The 20,364-nt window shown below is 42.5% G+C and overlaps 2 protein-coding genes across 8 annotated transcripts in view; one reads left to right on the top strand and one right to left on the bottom strand.

The window, feature by feature from the left end:
• LOC129172065 (protein EFR3 homolog B) overlaps positions 1 to 4,958 on the bottom strand; it is a 28,614-nt gene extending 23,656 nt beyond the window's left edge. Inside the window, exon 1 of the mRNA XM_054761415.1 lies at positions 4,267 to 4,958. Coding sequence (XP_054617390.1) covers positions 4,267 to 4,351 — 85 coding nt within the window. The 5' untranslated portion in view covers positions 4,352 to 4,958. The remainder of the gene's footprint in view (positions 1 to 4,266) is intronic.
• Positions 4,959 to 5,052: 94 nt separating this feature from the next.
• On the top strand, positions 5,053 to 20,151 carry si:dkey-206f10.1 (adenylate cyclase type 8). Of its 7 annotated transcripts, XM_054761411.1 has the most exons (22): positions 5,056 to 7,845; positions 8,024 to 8,345; positions 8,883 to 9,093; positions 9,173 to 9,913; positions 10,002 to 10,151; positions 10,611 to 10,741; positions 11,071 to 11,182; positions 11,263 to 11,390; positions 11,495 to 11,653; positions 12,055 to 12,289; positions 12,359 to 12,529; positions 12,634 to 12,734; positions 12,810 to 13,011; positions 14,272 to 14,364; positions 14,448 to 14,608; positions 14,687 to 14,768; positions 14,866 to 15,024; positions 15,161 to 15,307; positions 16,350 to 16,442; positions 16,517 to 16,631; positions 16,794 to 16,996; positions 18,581 to 20,149. In XM_054761411.1, exons 3-22 carry the CDS (start codon positions 8,938 to 8,940, stop codon positions 18,788 to 18,790), a joined length of 3,549 nt encoding a protein of 1,182 aa, XP_054617386.1. In that variant the 5' UTR covers positions 5,056 to 7,845; positions 8,024 to 8,345; positions 8,883 to 8,937; the 3' UTR covers positions 18,791 to 20,149. The 7 variants fall into 7 exon arrangements, with proteins under 7 accessions (XP_054617387.1, XP_054617388.1, XP_054617382.1 ...); XM_054761407.1 differs by having other exon boundaries at positions 5,055 to 7,845; positions 12,634 to 13,011; XM_054761414.1 differs by lacking the exons at positions 5,056 to 7,845; positions 8,024 to 8,345 and adding an exon at positions 8,700 to 8,753.
• Positions 20,152 to 20,364: the final 213 nt, after the last annotated feature.

Here is a 20,364-nt window from a genome sequence, read left to right on the forward strand (position 1 = left end):
TCTATCACATAAAATCCCCCAAAATTTATTTCGTTAGTGGTCAAAATGTTAAAAAAAAAGTTCAAGGGGTATGAATACTATTTCAGCCACTGTATAGAAGAAGTTACATAACAATTTCCATATGTACACAAAATGTGTAGTTACATTATGAACTTATGAAAACTATAAATAAACACACACACACACACACACACACACACACACACTTGTTAAGTTTGTGTTTCTGGGTTTTGTCAAGCGTGGAACTAGGAAGGAATGCTACACTAAATGGGTGGATAAGTGAGTACTTTAATGGCAGCAGTGGAGAAACAAACATAACAGGGGGTCTCACGACATCCGCCTACCCTGCAAGACACACATTCAGAGGTGCACGAGGCGCACTGAAACCCACACATTGCACAAACACTGTGCGGGAACGACATAACGACGATACGTGACACCTCTGACATGTTTTCCTGATTGGAAAGAGAGTTGCGTGCCCATGCAGGATGACCAAAAATGTCTTTAGTGTGTGTGTGCACGCATGTGAGGGAGGGTCAGCACAGCAAGGAACCAGCCAATCACAAGGCTATTTATATCTCCCTAATAATGGCCTGGTACATTAACAGATTACACTCTCCATTTCCCCCAGGATGTTAAGATTAACATTGCCCCATTAGGGTGAGAGAGAGAGAGAGAGGGAGAGAGAGAGAGAGAGAGAGAGAGAGAGAGAGAGAAATATTGTAAAGAAGTGAAAAAAAATAGGGCAAAAATGATTTCACACAACAGGGCCACAAGTCCACAAATATGGTTGGGCGGCGTTTGAATTTGAACGATCCCGGTTCAATTCATCGTTTTGATTGCGCTTCCTTACCACGTCACGATTGTGATGCTTTTAAGAGGCAGGGTCATAAAAGTTTGCACGGTTTAAATGAGGGCGCTAACCAGGGTTGTTTTTGGATGAAATGTCTGAAACTTCCCCATAAATGCTTTAATGATATGAACTACTTGATTGGCTACCGATCAGTATCGGCCGATTTCCCAAATTTTTGTATTTATTTTCTCTCTTTTTTTTCTTTTTTTTTTTTTAAATCACGTGATTGCCGTATGCCGAAAAAAGCCCATCACCTGTGGCCAGCAACATTCCAGTCCATAGCGACCCTTTCGTGCAGTATAGTGCCTTGCCAAAACTAACATCTTGGGCAGCGTCGTCCTCTCACTTCAAAACAACTTAACTGCCAACATATGCCATGAAAACTATCTTGCGTGGGAAGCACGTCAAAAAGCTTCAATACGCCATTGGAAGAACAAACACTGTGGTATGGTGAGTTTGAGGCTCACGGTGTGATCATCAGTCAAACGGCAGTTGTCATGGATGCTCACTGAGCTGAAGTCGCTTGAGATATGGTTGTTAGAACTCCATTTCTGGCTTTAGAGGTATATTTGTGGTGCAACTCCAAATTGTCTGACTTTAGAGGTTCCACTGTGTGTATGTGCAGGCCAGGCAGCAGAGAAAACCCGTCATCTTCAAGCACAGGGTTTGGATGCTTCACACATATGCACACAAATGAATAACAACATAGCTGACAACGACATGCTGAATTTGCACGCATGTGTGTAAAAACACAGAACAATTTACATGCTGGTTACAAAGCTATCCGTCCTGGAGGCCAACAAGAAAGCTACCGGTACTTAAAATCTTTCACACGGCTAAATGAAAGGACACAGTTGAATGTTAGCACACACAACAAGCAAGGCTGATTCAACGTATAGTTATGGTAAAAATGATTAGACCACCCTTGTTTCTCTGTTCATTTTAATGCCTGGTCAAACTAAAGGTGTATTTCTTTGAACAAATATAATGCTGACAACAAATATAGCTCACAAGAGTTTAATGTAAGAGCTGATATCCCGCCATTTCTATGGTTTTCTTAATTAATACACCTATAGGGGTACCAGGCATTAAAATGAACAAGACATTGAAGAAAACAAGGGTGGTCTAATATATTTTCCATAGCTGTACATAACAAGCTTGCACAGGAAGGGTTGCGGGAAGCTCTAAAGCTATTGAAAGGGGAGATGAGCATTGTGGAGAGGATGTTGATGATGATGATGATATTGGGAAGTGGAGAGTAAAGCTAAACCGGCGTCAGGGATGAAATGAAACTTCCCGTCTGTGTCCACATGATACATAACTCCCATTTGCTGATCCATTGAGAGCATATTTTAAATCTGCAAAGGCGTCCTTGTTGTAAACGTTCGAGGCACAGATTTTAATCCAGAGTGGGTGGCAAAGAACATGGTTGGCGTAATGCCATCAACACACACACACACACGCACCAATCCCGTTGACACAAGGCCAATCTGACACATGAATCACAATCAATCCGGCGATGAAACTAGCGCACAGCAAAACATTTCGCCACCAGTAAATCAGCAACCTTTGCTCACGATGTGACAATATTTGCACCACTGCATCAAACTTTCAAAGAAGGTTGTCAAATTAAATCGGAATCTTGATCTCAGTGTTGGGACAGTCTGAAGACACAATTAAAAGGCACGTTTGAATAAGCTTGATATGCTATAGCGTACATACTATGACAGTTGGTGTCAAATACATTGCAAGTGTCGGGGAAACCACATGAGATCAAACAGCAGATATGATGAGATGAACCATCATTACAAAAGATAAACATCTTCAAAAGTGGTGTCTTCTTCAAAGCTAATAATTTCATGGTCCTAAGAAGAGGAACATTGGTCTCATGACGTGACACTCATGAAATGTGTTTGAGGAATGCAGACAAACTGGCTGCATGCCGATCGCTTTCAATCAGCACACATGCTCACACAGGCATCAACACACAAGCACGACAATTGTTAGTCTTCTTACCGTACATGGAACGTGACGCGGGAGGCTACAGACGCTTCCTTCGAGCAGGTTCGGTCACTCATACACTGCTTTAGTGCCAAGAGCACTAAAAATGCACACACACACACTGAGGGATTAATGCCGGCACGTGTGCTTGGAGCTAAAAGGCGTATGAATGCGCACGGTGATTGGTGCAGAGGCTGCAACGATGCAATGAAATACACATACACACTTTCCCCCCGGTTGTGCACTCACACACACACACACACACACACACACACACACACACACACACAGGCACTTGCGCGCAAGAAAGGGGGCTGAGAGGCAACGTCACAGAGAAGCGTGCCAGGATGACCTTGGATTCTCCCATTTGTCTTCTGGTGCAGATTTAACGTGAAACAACATTCAATACGCAACGTCACACATAGCATTCATTTATCTAACTTGCACAAAACACACAGCGATTGCTATGATAGAGGGGAGTTAAATTGGGATAGAAAGCGACAGAAGACCTCCCACCCACGCAGTCTCCTTCTCTCCACCCCCTGCCAGCATCGCTCCTTCCATCCTCTCTGTCATCAACCTCTCCCATGCTTCCTACTTTACTTTCACTTCTTCCGGAGTGCCCTAAATGTTTGCCATGTTTGCCATGTTTGTCATGTGCTTTGACAGCCTTTATTTGAAATGATGATAAACTGCAAACACTGCAATTACTAACCATGATCACCAGCATTAAAACAAAAAAATCCTTGCGCACAATTCCACATTATAGTGGATGCAGGTGCTTATTTACTCAGCTACAGAAAGTATGGGGCTAGACATTTATTATAGGTGAGGCTAATGCATTTTCCTAATATTAAACAATATTTACTTTTTAATATTTTTCCATATATAAAAAATTATTATTTTATAGGAAATATTACAATAGGTAAACACTCTCGCTCACTCACCCAAGGTTAAACCTTTGTTGCTTTCTTTTTTGTTTTTTTAAATGCTAACAAATGTGAGCCAACGCCGGATCGCTCTTTTGATCCGATCCCTAATTCTTTGAAAAGTTTTTCCCTGTGCTGCAGCACTCCCTTTAAAATCTGCTGTAAACATCAGCTTTCCAGATGCCATGCCTGCTTTGCTGGCACTCACATATACTGCAACACATGATGGCATCTGTCATAGTAAAGGTAATTACAGCCACCAATTGGTTATTTTATTCCAAAGAGGAGAAAAAAATCATTATTTGAGGTGTGTTGTCTGGTAAAAAATAAATGAGGAGTGTCATTATGCAATAATAAAAAAAAAAAACACTCAGTATCTGTATCATCACACCTGACTGACTCAATGATACAGGATGCACTGATGCAGATTTACGGTGCTGCTTCAAACTGCTCCGTAACAAAAGAGGCACTGTTGTTACTTACCCTGGCCAACACGATGATCCAGAAGGGTGCCACAATCCAGTGCCAGCCTCTGCGAGGCCGGGACGTCGGACACAGGCATGTGCATGGCAGCCAAACAAATCAAGACCCAAAAATGTATCAAATGTGCACTACACAAAGCCTTCTTCTGCCTTTTCCACAAACTTCTAGCAAGAATGCAAGAATTCACTCAACGAGTATCCACTGAACTACAAATGCAATCCAACCAGGACGAAAAACCTGGTTCGATAGATGTCTGCGCCAAATGACAACCTCAAGTGTCCCCGTCTTAAAGAAGTTATTAATATTCTAGCATACGTATGTCCATGGTATTAATCAGAGAGATTAGCGATTAGTCCAACAGCTTTGCGCTCTGTGCGCATCTCTCATTGACAAACATCTCACTGACACAATGGGCCTCTCTATCCAACCCAAGTCTCACTCTCTGGACCAGCGAGAGACAAAAGAGGAGGGTACACAAACCCACAAACAAGTGCAACCATGCAGGCATCCATTAAGTTAGTGGGTTTGGTATTCTAACAACGTGGCACTGAGGAGGTGTCAATCCAGGCAAAATGTCGAATGTATTAGTTCTTTCTAAGAGGACTTACTGCTGCAAATCTAAACAGGTAAAACCTTTCTAGGTAACAACTGTCTTCTAGAAATAAATATATGTTAAATAATTAAATTATTGTTCTGGACAGTGATGGAGAGCAGGTGTTGTGGTTTGGGTTGACATTGCTCACCTGTCATGTTGGATGTTTGCCGCTAGGTGGCGGGGCTCTTCCAGTGTCACGGAAGTGGAAAGGGGAGTGACACTCGGCCGCCTAACTAAGGCTTCACCTGGGCTTCTTCAATCAGGAAAACCGCAGGATTTCCTTTGGCCTGTGGATGTTAGCAAGCCAAAATTTGCCGACGTTTTTCCTCACACGTTAACATAACACTGCTTGCATTGCAGCGTTGTTTAACCAACGACACATGATGACATTAACTCCAATTTAAGGCATCCGGGTAGGAATTACGAATAAAAACCGGTGTTGGTTACCATTCAGCTAACATAAATGCTTAGCCGTAGCCATAAGTTTCCATTTCACAGCTGACGCCTAGCTGACTTTTCTCTAATTTGGGAACTGTTAATTATCTTGCTTTGGGTTATCCGCCAACAGCTGATGGTGTTATGAAATATTACTGACATGGTTAACATCTGTAACTAACCTAGCTAATGTTAGCTGACTACTACTCATTTGAACTATCACGACCTGCAGAAACAGTCACCGCTTACCATAAAATGAACAGCATCAGAAGTCTCGACATGTATTCCACATCCTAGTCGTTAAATTGGCCTTTACCAGGACTAAATGAATAAAGTTAAGGCAGCGATATGACAACTGCACTTGCTACCAGTCGCGTTACTAAACATGAGTCAACCCACGTCTTGACCGAACATGCTTTGAATACAAACACATCACGTACAGGGGACGATATTATTCAAATAAAATATTAGTTTTTTAGTGTAAGAAGATCAATTATTAATTAATTAATTGGCAAGATACTGTACAGCCTAATTGTTTTTTTAATATTACAATGACCAGCGTGAGAGTACGTTCTTTTTTCTACCACTTGGTGACAGCGGTGAGTCAGGAAGCTAAGGCTGGATTTTTTTTCATACGGTGGCCGTCAGGGGAAAACTCCAAACACAGAAATTATACACAAACACACACAAAAACACACACAAATAATTGTGCTCACTGGATTCGTAGGACACCTATCGACAAACAACCATTCACACTCATATTCATACCCATGGAAATTTTTGAGTGTCCAAGTAACCTGTTATCTATGTTTTTGGAGAACATGCTAACTGCACACAGAGATGATTAGAACCGTCTGTGAGGCTGATGTTTTAAACACTAGCAGTGCCTTTTATATTCTATATTTTCAACTATTCCTTTGACACAAGGTAGCGCTGTGCTCAGCAAAAAGGGACAAGCTCAGCACTCCCAAAGGCAAAAGTGTCAGCCTGTTTTACTTGAGCACCAATGACCATCAGCTCATTAGTGCCCAGCCAAAGTACTTTGCCTTAATGCTAATTAGCTTGGAGGGGCTTGGCAATTTCACTGATCTCTTTTCACAATAACTTCCCATTGAGTGCAAACTCTTTCACTGACGGCACCATGGCTTCATTTACACCGAATGCCATTGGCAGGTGGATGTAGGCTTCAGTTTCCTCAGACCTTGTATCTTAAGCAGTAAAAATCATTGATAGATTCACACTGATTTATTTATCCTGCCTCAAAAGTAAGATTGTGTTAAACATATAGCTTCCGTACAGCACGTGATGTTCCTTAATGTAACCCTCATAATCATGGTAAGCAAAATAAACATACCATACATGCTTACCAGTTGTAATGTAAATGTGGCTGCAGCTATAAGTGAGCTAATTGCCTTAGACCCCGTGGGAACCTATTATTAGATGTACACTTATGAGCCGCACTGGTCTGAGCGAGTGTACACACTCACGTTGGGACAGATGGGAACTCATTTGATCAGTCTTAGGGGCTTTGTGTGTTGCCAGGCTACAATTAGCAAAGAAAGTCTCAAAACTGTAACCAGCTTACAGCCGTGGAGATGATAGCACTGCTAATGCTTTCTGCCCAGCGAGAGGACGTCATCATCATAATATGCCATCATTTAACCCTTTTTTCGTTAGGGATAATTTCATCTTTTTCGTTTCAGGTCATGATTAAACCATGAAGATATCATTCTGAATGAGGAAGGGCCTCCTCTCAAACAGACAGTGGTGTTACGAGGTAGAAGTCCCGTACCAGTCAAAAGTTTAGACATATTTTGTCATTCAATGGAACGGAAAGGTGTGTCCAAACTTTTTGTCATGACCTGTGTGACAGTTTGTTACATTCTGCCTGAGTTTCAGTTTTGATGTCTTTTTGTTCCACTTCCTGTTTTGTTCCGTTGCGTTTTCAGCTGCCTTTACTTTTCTGTTTATGTGCACCTGGCGCTAATTTGAGTTCCTCCTATTTAGTTCTGCTGGTAGCTTCTCTGTTTGTTGGATCATTGTTTTTGACACATGCCTCTGCAAGTTTCCCTTTTTTTCCCATTTGAGGCCTTTTTTTCCCCAGGTAAAAACATAACACTTGGTACCAGCAACCACCTTCACCATAGCCACGTTTCCATCAAGCGGTACAGTTCAGTACACAAAACCTTCATTTGGTTAGGGCTTCCATCGGGTGTGTAAGTAAAGAAAAAGGAAAAAAAACAGGCCTTTATTTTTTAAACAAAGAAAATAAATAAATCAATAATTAATAAACCAAAATACACAGCTGCATTGGTCTTACAGCTGTGAAGCAAGTGCAAACTTCAGGTACATCATATGTGACGGTGTGGAAACAACTGATATTGATAGGAAGCAATAACAAAAGGCAACCTCAATTGAGACAGTTCATTGCCATTGAAACACTAGAGGAACAATTCTCCATTGACCATCAACGGATTACGCAAGCATTTGTACAAATAAAGGCCTCCTCTCAAAGAAACGCCTTACTTCAAATACTGCAGATCCTGTAGGTGAGTAAATTGTTCAGACTCCATGAAACACACATTTGGCAGAATTTCAAGTGTCAGCCAATCTTCTAATAGATTTGGCTGACTTGGCCGTTGTCTTGGTCCCAGTGACAGCAGCTTTAAAGGCCAGCAAGAATGGCTGCTGACTAACTAATCCTCTTTACACTCCTCATTGCTGCAGCCCTGCTTCCTGCCAGTTATGGACTTCCTTTCAAAACAGACCAGGTGGTGACCTACTATCCTGCCGGAACGGCTCTACCCGTCTTGGCTGCATATTTGTCCTCCTTCTTTATTGGATAAAAGTCCCATGTTTCGTTTGTGGAGCTACTTTTATTTAAAAAGTATTTTTTGTTTTCTGGATTATGCCTGAACTTTCTCATCCCTGTGCGGATCATACATGTATGCAAGGCGATCCTCAAATATGGATTATGATGGGCTGTCTGCCTGTATCATGGCTAAAAGCGAACACAAGGAGCTGATACGCAAAATGCTGAACATTACAGGTCAGTCTGAGGGTTTTGATATATCCACAATTTGTGCTTACCAATAGATTCTAAAGTATAAACTGTCTGTAATCTAAAACTCTCGGACTAGGTTTTACACTTTTGATAACCATTTTGCTGTGGGATTGGGATTAATTACAAGGGAACTTCAGTTTTCTTCCCAATGGCAATTTTTAAGAGTTTGTCCAGATTGGAAGCTGTGGGAATCAGACCTATGGCAGTAGACCTGCAGTCGGAGTGGGGGTGGCGTCAGCATCTAGAGCGCCAGAACCACCTGGAGGAGTTTAACTCAGGGGCATTAACTAGCTCATGTCTAAATCTGGCCACCAGGTCATTGGTTGAAAAGCTTCTGGCAGCACGTGGACTCAACCAGGTGGTCCGATCTGGCGCTCTGCACCCTCAGTTCAAGTAAATACTTGCTATGACCCAGTCTGGTCTTCTTCTTGTTAGCCAAAAGTGCCCAGTCCATAGTCTTTCCCCAAACTCATAAATGAATGAATGTCTGACTTATTTCATGTTTTCTACTGCCACATCTAGGCCGCCATCTTTACCATATCTGCCATCAACAACTAAAGCCAAGGTTGCCATCGCCATGGTGACCTTTGCTGAGACAACACAGATCTCCCCTATGGAGCTGTGTGAGCCACCCTGCCCGACCGCCACCCTGTCCCCCGGCCTGAGGCGTAAAAAGATGTTGTGGCAGAATGCTGTGAAACACATCATCATCCAGCAGGAGCTCAGCGCCCAGGTGAAGCACCATCCCATGTCTGGTTATTAAAGAGGGGTATTTGCAAGAACTGATTGTATGTTATTATTTGCTTTGATAGGTGGGTGTGGAGCCGGCACACAAGATCTTTGTGACGGATACCTACATGAAAGAAATCAACAGACAAATCCGCAGCAAGGCTTCACGTGGAGTCAAGCGACGCTCCTCTACGTTCCGAGTCCACCCTTCCCAAATCTGTAGCTCCATAAGCATGCACAGCAGCGTGGGATCAGGTTGGAATGAATACGCCAGCGATGCCGACTTCTTTGTGCACTGGGGCCGCATTATTCATGGGATCTATATACCCACCCTGAGGCACACCTTTAAGTCCCGAGACCTGGAAAAACTGTACCAGCAACACTCCTCCCACCAAAGACGCAACTCCTTAGCCATCACTAACGTCATCGACGCAGTGGCCAAGCTGCAGATCCTGGTTCTGTACCTGGCTTTGGCCCCTGAGGAGGTCACGGATCCACTGCGAGGCTGCTTGACGTGCATGTTCATGGTGTTTGCAGTGGCGCTGTGCATCGGGGTTTTAAACTTTAAGGGTTCCATGTCGCCAAAGTGGCTCCATTATGCCGGGCTTGCCAGCTGGCTGTCGCAGTCCACGCAGGTATTGGGAGGACTCGCGTACGGACTGGAGAAAGACCCGTCGTGGTACCTTTTGTTCACATTGTTTGCCACATACACGCTGCTGCCCTTACCTCTTCTGTGGGCCATGTGTGCTGGATCGCTGACATCTGCATTGCATCTTCTACTGGAGATCATATGCTACCGCAACGATGCAGTACTTTTAAGAAAGGTTGTGAAGATGTACCTATTGTGAAGATGGCTCTTAGTTGTTGTACTTCCTGGTTACATTGAGTGAATGAATACTTTCTTGGTTGCAGGTGTTTGCCAAAGGCCTTCTGTACCTGGGTATGAACACAGCAGGATTCTTCATCCACTACCTGACAGATCATTCACAGCGACAGGTGTTTCTAGAAACGCGGCGTTGCATTGAAGGACGCCTCAAACTGGAGCAGGAAAACCAGAGACAGGTAGAATGATGGCCATATGTGGGTGTGCTAATTTTTTCACATGACCGTGTGTATTTAGTGAGACAACTCTTCTACTCCTGAACCAGCGCACATCTAAGGGTGAAAAACCGTTGTTATTAAACACCCAAAGTTTGCAAACCGACTTGAAATTTCTCTCACTGCTCAATGCGCTCTACAAAACACCCACTGCAACTACAAGGTGTTGAGCTGAATCACCATGAAATTAGGTACACACCTTTAGAGGACTGACAAGCACTGTCTGCAAAACCTGAGCAAAATTGGATGAAAACAAAATAGAGCACAGGCGGGACAACTGATAAATAATAAGTCATTGACCATGACCGTCATCTGAGGATATCTGTATTACATGTATGCTGTCAAATGCACCCTTTGATGATATTTAGTCCTTAACTTTCCTGTAACACTGTTGCCTCCTTCATAAACATTTCTTCCAAACAGGAGCGTCTGGTGCTATCGATCTTGCCCCGATTCGTAGCCTTGGAGATGATCGCCGACATGAGTTGCATGGAAGACGAGCTCAATCCTCAGGAATTTCACAAGATTTACATTCACCAGTATAAGGATGTCAGGTGAGTGCAAAGAGCCGCCCCTCCCTCGCTGCTGTGATGCATAGAGCAGCGAGTCAGCTCGAGGCAGGAGAGAAAAAAAAAACACACGACTTATCTGACGCCGTGCTCGTTGCCACAGTGATTGACAGCACGCAGAAATCACCCATTCTCCTTGGAGTCCCTTGCGGTGTAATGGTACAGCCGCTGCCTTTTAAGGCAGAGAGTGATGGTTCGACCCCAACCCTGAATAGTTTTATTCTGTTAATTTACAAGATTATTCCCAATGTAGTTATCGTCCCAATAGCTAAATTGTCTTTTTGTTTCTCTTTTTCTATTTCTCCTCTCCGCAGCATACTTTTTGCAGATATCAAGGGCTTCACTCTGTTATCCATGAACTTGTCAGCTCAGGATTTGGTTCGAACCCTCAACGAGCTCTTTGGACGCTTTGATCGCCTGGCCGAGGTACAAAGCTGAGCATGTTTCTTTCCTTATGTTTTATTGTATGTACAATATGTACATTCAATATTGTATCAATGTTGCAGGAGCACCAATGCCTGCGAATAAAGATACTCGGAGACTGTTACTATTGCGTGTCAGGAGTCCCAGAGCCACAGCGTGCCCATGCCCGTCACTGCGTTGAGATGGGGCTGGCTATGATCAACACCATTCGGTTAGTCTGACTCTCGGCTACCTGGCTTGAGACAGTGGTTGTTATATGTTTACAGCTAAGAGATGATACCAAAACATCTCTGACATGACATTCGCCAACGTCAGGTCTGTACGGAAGCTCCTCAACTTTGACATGGACATGAGGATTGGCATCCATTCGGGCTCTGTGCTGTGTGGGGTGCTAGGTCTGCAGAAATGGCAGTTTGACGTCTGGTCTTGGGATGTGGGCATTGCCAACATGCTAGAGGCGGGCGGGATACCAGGGTAAGTGGGTTTTTGCAAGTATAAGACCTTAAGACCTTTAGGACAAAATTAATATCAATGAAAATAAAAAACGGTATATTGCGAACTAACAATATCCTATTTCTGCTGGACTGTTATTTGATGACTGCCTCTTTGATTGCCATTCTCTTAAAATTAGCATCATAACTACAGTACTCTTCTGTTGTTTGCTAACTTGCTAATAACCTTTGAGACACTTGTTTAGAGCGCGTCTGTGTGTGTGTGTGTGTGTGTGTGTGTGTGTGTGTGCGTGTGTGTGTGTATGAATAACATATAAGACGACCCATCTTTTTCAGGCTTTTTTCTTGGGAAAAAAAATACCTGGGTCAATAAGGTATTCCTTCAAGGTAGATCACCTGCTGTCATGATCTTCCGTCCAACAGGCGAATCCACATCTCCAAGGCAACCCTGGACTGCCTCGAAGGCACCTACAAGACGGAGGATGGACGAGGAGGGGACCGGAGTGAGTTTCTGCGGCGACACAACATTGACACCTTTTTCATTTGTCCCCTGGAGGACAGATATAAAGACGACTACAATGAGACACCCAAAGTCCAGAAAATAATTCGAACCTGGAATCCAGAGATTCCATTTGGGAGCGCCATTGACATGAATAGTGTAGGTTTTGATTCCATTGGTTTCACAGTCCTCCTGCACTGATCTGATCAGTGTCATATTTCCTTATAGATCTTGGCCTCATTTACCAACGGATCACTACCCAACATTTGGCGGTCCACCTCCAAGGAGATTAATGAACGCATCAAACATGCCATTGAGGTTCGAAGCAGTGAGCGTATGCATCAGGAGCACATCAGTCCTCTGTCTCTGGTGTTCAAGGATTCACACATTGAGGACAAGGTATGGGTACATTTTGACAACCATGCAAATATAGCAAGATACACCTTATGGAATATTGTGACTGGCAGTGTTGACTTCTAACCCTCTTTTATCGACTGCCATAGTTTTCCCAGATGAGAGATGAAATGTTCAACTCCAACCTGGTGTGCTCCTTTATCATGCTCCTATTTGTCATGGCTGCCCAGGCCCTCATCTCTGCTCCCAGGTCAGGAGACACCAACACAACTCGATTGTTGGCAATGAACATTTTGTCTTGTACCGTTCTGTCTTTTTTCTGCAGGTTGTTCCCAGCCATCCTCCAGTTTTCCCTGTTTCTACTCACCTACATGCTGCTGCTGCTAGTCGTGTTAGCTGAAGAATTCAAGTGGTGTCCCGCTAGACTGCAACACTTCTGCTGCTGGATCCATGAAAACAACAATGCTCGCAACATGCTCACCCTCACTGCGATTGTCATTAACTTTGGTTTAGCCTCCATGGACATGGTGAGTGCTATTACTAACCAGTGAACTGGTGGCCATTTGTTCATTCATCACACTTAAGCCTGAATTATGCTTCAGCGTCGTCGCTATGTCGGCCCTTCTGACAGCGTCTTTGATCAGCTTATAGCTCTTTGCTGGGGCTGACACATGACTTGCAACGCTCCACCAAAGCAACTCTCTTTGACTAGCTAATTAGCTTCCAGTTTAGAAGTAAACAATGGTGACAGCGCCATCCAGACTGTTGTTGGAGCTGGAACTAATCGATGTGGAACATCAGTCACTTTAATTGTACAGTAAACCCTCATTTATCGCGGTTAATTGGTTCCAGATCCGACCCACGATGCATTAATTTCGGCAAAGCTGGATTCTTTATTTATAAATCACATGTTTTTGTGTTTAGAGTATAGAAAACCTGTTTATGATCTTCTACATACATTTCTTTAATATTATTAAAGCCCCCTAGACATACAATAACACCCCTACAGTCACCTTTACACTAATATTCCCCAATCTAGCAGATATAATCAGAGAAAATAAGCCATTTAAGACATAAATAAGACTCATGCACATGTGTGTTTCAATAAATGCCTTCCGGGCGTGTGAACAGGAGGTGACATTGGGGATTCAGTTCAGTTTTATCTGGAGTGTGGCCACAACAGTACCCTGTCTTATTATTATGATGAGGATGATTATTATTGTTATTATTGTGCCTGTTGTGAGATAATTCAAACCTGCAATAATTGCTGTTAGCAGCAATCAAGTCTGGTGCGTGTGTTACTAGTGACACCTAGTGGCCAGTGTAAACTAAAGTTCATCAATGTCCTTTAATCTCTTAAACTGTATTTGTACTGTATTTGAGTTCATTATTTTAGTTCATTCAGTCATTTTTAGGCTTGAAAATGCTTAATTTAGGCCAAGAGTACATAAAAATAGCTTAACATGCATATTTTTTGATTAATAGTAGGTCATTTATTATATATACAGAGTGAGGGCACGATGTTCGAACTGCGAAGTAGCAAGGGACGACTGTATGTGGTGTTTTATTGTACAAAACCACAGTAAAATAAAATAAAATAAAATAAAATACATCAACGAAAAGTCCTGTTCAGGGTCACAGACAAAAGGCCAGTAAACAGTGTACTTTATATTGTAAATGACAAACCAGTGTGAGATCAAATACAATAAAACAAAAAGAATGATAATTACGAACAAAAAATGAATAAAGTACATGCTCTGTCCACCTTTCCCCCTCTTTGACTGCAGGTATGGTGCATTCTCACGAACCGAGAAGAGACTAATGTGATGGACAGTGCCAACATGCCTTCACGTTCACTCACTGTGTGTTCTTTCCCAGAGGTAATACTTACGATGATAATCTAACAACAACCAAAACAGTTTTTGAGTATTTGTCCAAAATCTACTGTTTCATACCTATGCAGGTGTTTGTGTTGAGCGGCGTGATCGCCATGGTGACGTGCGCAGTGTTTTTACGCCTCAACTCCCTGCTGAGGCTGGCTGTGCTGTTGCTGGCGGTGGCCGTCTACTCCTACCTCATCCATCTGGCCTTCCTCTCTCTTGCACGCCACGACATGCTGCACAGGTCAGCCCGTGAAGGTTTTTTTTTTTAGCTTTAGCATCACAGTAAGCACTCACTGAGCAGAACATTTCATGTGCACAGATCTCATTATGTCAGAAGGAAATGGATCGCCATTCTTCTCTTGGTCATGTTTATTGTTGCTGTCTTCTACAATGGACGCCAGGTACCTTCTCTATTTCTATATCTTCTTGATCCATTGAGAGAGGTGGAAAGCAATGGATGTACTGTCCTGTACACGCGTTTGCTGTTTTGCTCTCCAGTGGGAAGCCACTGCCAGGCTGGACTTCCTGTGGCGGTTGCAGGCTCAGCAGGAAGTGGAGGATATGAGGGAGCTGCGCGAACATAATGAATGTCTTTTGCACAATATTCTGCCTGTGCACGTGGCCCGACACTTCTTGGAGCGCAGCAAGAACGATGAGGTACAGATGCTGCACTAGATACTGATCATTATAAACTTGATTTACTATGTTTCTGCGCTAGATAGATGGTGAGGATAATGTGATTTTACTGTTAATTGGTCATACAGCTGAATTAAGGTCCGTGTGTTCTTTGTAGGAGCTTTACTCCCAGTCATATGATGAAGTGGGAGTCATGTTTGCTTCTATTGCTGGCTTTAATGAGTACTTTGAGCAAAAAGAGGTCAGACATGAAGGTGTGGACTGCCTACGACTGCTCAATGAGATCATTGCAGGCTTTGATGAGGTGAGCTTGATAGTGGATAAAGTATGCAAGAAAAGAATGCATCACTTGTCAAAACACATCTAAAGTGGAAAATCAAATGCCCCTTTGAACAAACAATTGGGGGCTAGGATTCAGGTCAAGGTAAGGGTGTTACTGTTAGGCTTAGGTATGGTAATAGGGTTGCTTTTAGGGTTAGCGTTAGGGTTAGGATTGGGGCAGATAGGTTTACAGCTAGGGTTAGGGTTGAGTTTAGAGGTCGTATTTTAGGATTAGGATCAGTGTTAGGCCATCAGGGATAGTGTTAGAGGTAAGGGCTGTCAAAAACAACACGTTAACCGCGGTAACTAATTTATTTCATTAATTACGTGAGTTTCTTTTGCCTACTTTATGCACACCATCGTGGCAAGCCATACCTCTTGGTTACGACGACAGACGGAGCGACAGTGTAACATTCCCACTCTTTTATAACTTTATTCGGACCTGAACACATCAACAGCAGTTCAATTCCCACACCCATATATGTTTCTCCAACTCACAAATACGTCTCTAGCCCCTTCGTCATCCGAACGACACTTCGTCGTTTTCGCTAGACTACCGCGAGATGCATTCACGGACACTCCGACATCACAACAACGTCTTTATTATGCGTGTATGTGTGGTCTAAATAAACAGAAATACATACAAAAACAGTAAGTCGATATTCTGATCACTCTTAATACAGTAACTCTTAATACAGAAGTACAATTTGCTGCATTCAAGTATGCTCGGAAATCCCAGAACATACACTCAAAAAGTGAATTCAACTTAAATGGTGTGCTGTCTTTGAATGAGGGTTAGGTTTATGGATAAGGTTATGATACGCTTAAGGTTGGGTTGGGTAAGGTTTATGGACAGTATTAGGCTTAGTTAGCATATAGCTTGTGCATTTATCGCCAGCATCTTTGCATTCTTTACTTGTGTATCTTGCTTGCTGCTGTAACAGGTGAATTTCCCTGCTGTGGGATTAATAAAGTACTACTACTACTACTACATAACATGTTTTCATCTCTGCGTCTCTCTTCAGTTGCTGGAGGAGTCATACTTTGACTATGTGGAGAAAATCAAGACCATTGGGAGCTGCTATATGGCCGCTTCTGGTCTCGCTCCAGATGGACAGGTGGGACAGAGACATTTCTCACTTTCTGTTAAATGTAGTTGTGTCAACTATTCATCTAGCTGTCTCTCCTGCAGTCGTCTATGGATGAATGGAATCACTTGAGCGAGCTGGTTCTGTTTGCGATGGCAATGCAGGAGACCTTGAAGGAGATTAACAGGCACTCGGCCAAAGACTTTCAGCTCCGTGTCGGTAAGTGGCTGAGTGCACACACTTTTGTAAACAGTCATCAGCTTATATGAAGGTTGATTTAAATGAATACTTCTCATTGCCCTTAAGCTGCCATGCGGTTCCTCTGACTGGAACACATCAAATCTAGTGTCTATAATAAAATCCAGCATTTCTCTATATTAGGCATTGCGCACGGGCCGGTGGTAGCAGGCGTAATCGGTGCCAGCAAGCCTCAGTATGACATCTGGGGGTCAACGGTGAACTTGGCCAGCCGCATGGAGAGCACAGGGGTGAGCGGACGCATCCAGGTGCCCGAGGCAACTAGAAAGATTCTGGCGGAGTGGGGCTTTGCCTTGGAGCTGCGAGGAGAAATCTTTGTCAAGGGGGTGAGTGTCTCCAAGTGTTCCTGTTGTCATATTGTGGGTATATCTGGTTTAGTGTGAGGCCAGGAGACATCAGGGAAGGCGCAGCAGCTTGAGAAAAACAGCGAAAACAAATCTGCTCAGCTAACTTCAGATATGTCAAAGGAAAACAGTTTCCAACAGTGAGTATTGGGTGACAAGAAGACTCCAGGAAATCAGTTTTTCGGGGCGTATGGGAGGCCCAAACGTATTATATTCCGTGAGAAAGGCTCACAGTGCACACCCCCACCCTAGATTATCCAAATATGGATTTTAAGGCATGATTTTGAAGGAATTGTTTATGTCGTATTTGCGTAACCCTGCTAACTAACCAACTACAGGTGAACATCTAAGATTGAACGCCTCTGAGATCGTACACTTCGGAATTCCACTGCAGTTGCGGGGACAAATATGCCCCTAAAAACGTGCAGAGTGTTGGAGTTCCAACTGCCTTTACACGCGTTGTCCTGACGTCTATTTTGATGTCACACGTAAGACCTCAGTTCAGCAAGTAAGAAGGAATTTTGCTTTTTATTTTGCTTTTTTGTTATTAAATATATTAGTCTGATGTAGTAATTTTTTTTTACTCTTGTCTGACAATAAGAATGTTTGAAAAAAAACAAGCTGTGTGACGCCATCTGCAACGACACCTATGTTTGTTATCATTAATGTCGAGTCTTTTATTGTTCTTACGTTTCACAATTAACACTAGTTAACTTTTTTTACACTGGAATTGCAGTTAGTGATGCTAAACTGTTTCTGGACCAGATTATATGATTAAATTTACATTATTTATCCTGGGAATTTTGGATTCAAAATTCAAACAAACTGGACCAGAATCCTGGAATGGGTTGTGTTCACTTTAACTAAGAAGTTGTTGTTAACACCTGAAACCAGCGAAATGGAACAAAATGGAGAGCAGTGGAGCATACAAGCGTATTCAAGAGTCATATTGCATGCTGAGTATGACAAATTCATACATGTTGACTGGTCTGCACTAATATTGAAAGTCCTCCCTGCCTCTCATGTGCCCCCTGACAGTTCACAAATACAAATGTTTATTCAGTTACATTTTCAGCACATAATCATGTTTAAAAAATCAGGTTACGAAATTCAACAGCAAAAAAATCTGTTACATCAATTCAAACTTTGGTACTAAAGCATGGGTGTCCAAAGTGCGGCGCGTAGGCCATTTGCGGCCCAGATGTTTCATTAATGGCCCTTTGCATGTTCTAAACATAAAATTCAACAAGAAAACTAAAGCTTTAGATGTCTTTGGATATATTACATGGATTGGTTGACAAAATATAAAACATCAAAGTGGCCCCTACATTCTTTGATTTTACAGCCCTGGGTGGAAAAGGTTTGGGCACCCCTGTCCTATGTGAACACTGGTTCAAAACAGTCTTCAAGACGGTCACAAGGCCTGTGGAGTAATGACAGCCAAACCAATGGGGCCATCTATTGGTGGATTTACGGTAGTCGCAACTACCCTGAACTGCATGGAGAGCTCCTATTGAAACTCATGCATAAGCGGCCTGCGTGCGATCACTGATTTTGTCATTGCAGGTAAGCGAGTGTCAGGGCAAGGTGCGCACCTACTTCATCAGCACCATGCGCAGCAAGATAGCCAACACTTCCCCAGATGGACGTCCGGGGGGCAGAACCAGTGGACGCATGACCATGGCGGGAATAGTGTTCAGTCTAGTCCAAGCCAGACACAAGGAGAAGCTGAGGGAGACCAACGGGGGCTTCAAGCTGACACGCTGCGCCCTCTAGTGCTGATGAGTGGCAGCTGCTTTCATTCCACCCTCCTTCCGTGTATCATTATGCTTGGACGTCGCTTAATTCACCATACGTTGAAATAATGACAAAGTTTTCAAATTACATAATTCAAAGGCCAATAATCTTGCAATAGGTTCTGATACCTTCAAGCCAAACACACAAATTACCTCAAAACAACCACTATCACCTCACATAGATTCCCAATGGCCTATACATCGAGTGTTTTTTAAAAATGTTTTATTCTCTATTTATCTATCTGCTTTTTGTATCTGTATTTTGTCAGTGTTGTTTTAACAGATTAATTCATGTTTTCTACACTCCATTTTTATTCAGGATACAGGATTCAAGATTCAAGAGAGTTTTATTGTCATGTGCATGGTAAAACAGCAGTTATACCATGCAATGAAAATCTTATTCTGTTCATTCTCCCAAGAAAAGAAAGAAAAACACAAGAAAGAATAAGAACAGAAGAAACATAAACACATATACATAAATACCAATAAATTAAGCAACAACAACAGAAGAGACATTAACACAAGTAAATAATACAAATAAATAAATAAATAAAGTGCTATGAGTGTGTGTTGCGTGCGGCGTGTCTGAGTGCTTCATTGAGAAGCCTGATGGCCTGTGGGTAAAAGCTGTTTGCCAGCCTTGTGGTCCTGGACTTCAAACTCCTGTAGCGTCTGCCTGACGGTAGGAGTGTGAATAATGAGTGTTGTGGATGTGTGCTGTCCTTGATGAGGTTGTGTGTTCTGCGTAGGACTCTATATGTATAAATGTCTTGCAGTGAGGGGAGGGCTGCCCCAACAATGTTCTGTGAGGTCTTGATCACCCGCTGGAGTGCCTTCCTATCACGTGTTGTACAGTTACCGTACCAAACAGTGATGGAGGCGGTAAGGACACTTTCGATAGTGCATCTCAAATGTCCCACATCTCGTAAAATCTACATTTGCTTGCTGTGTTATTTAAAATGTGAATTCAAGAGCACATAAAGTTGCTTTCCAATTATTTATTGTCAATAATTAGTCTGAAAGGACCTATTATATATTTTACACTTCTTATATGTGACTTAAATTAGTATGTAGTGTGTAAGGAAAGGTCACTGCCTAAAATACCTCTTAATTAAAATACCGCACCTACATGATTTGGAACACTTTTTTTTTTTTTTTAAAGAATTAGAGGTAATCTATGCTGTTTGCTTCAGATTTTTATGGTTAAAGGAATAATGGACGGGGTACTGAAATAATTTTTGAAATTATTATCATTCTGAGACTGTAATAGTGATATCACTTTATTAGGAATACTTTTTGCTAATAAAGTCAAATACAAAAAGAAAAAATAAGTACGTGATTTTGTATTTGTTTTGTTTTCGCAACGTAATACCACACTGAATGGGAAATAATCAAAAGTAGAATGAAACATAATGTTTTTTGTTGAATTTTATGCACCATAAATACTTTAGCATGATCTAGTAATCTTTAGGATTACAGTACAGTATTAACGTACCGAATATGCATATGACGTCTGTTCTCTGCACTCGATTACTGCTGTCTGCAGCTGGAGCT

The sequence above is a fragment of the Dunckerocampus dactyliophorus genome, chromosome 19 (assembly GCF_027744805.1).
Source record: "Dunckerocampus dactyliophorus isolate RoL2022-P2 chromosome 19, RoL_Ddac_1.1, whole genome shotgun sequence".
Taxonomy (NCBI): Eukaryota; Metazoa; Chordata; class Actinopteri; order Syngnathiformes; family Syngnathidae; genus Dunckerocampus; species Dunckerocampus dactyliophorus.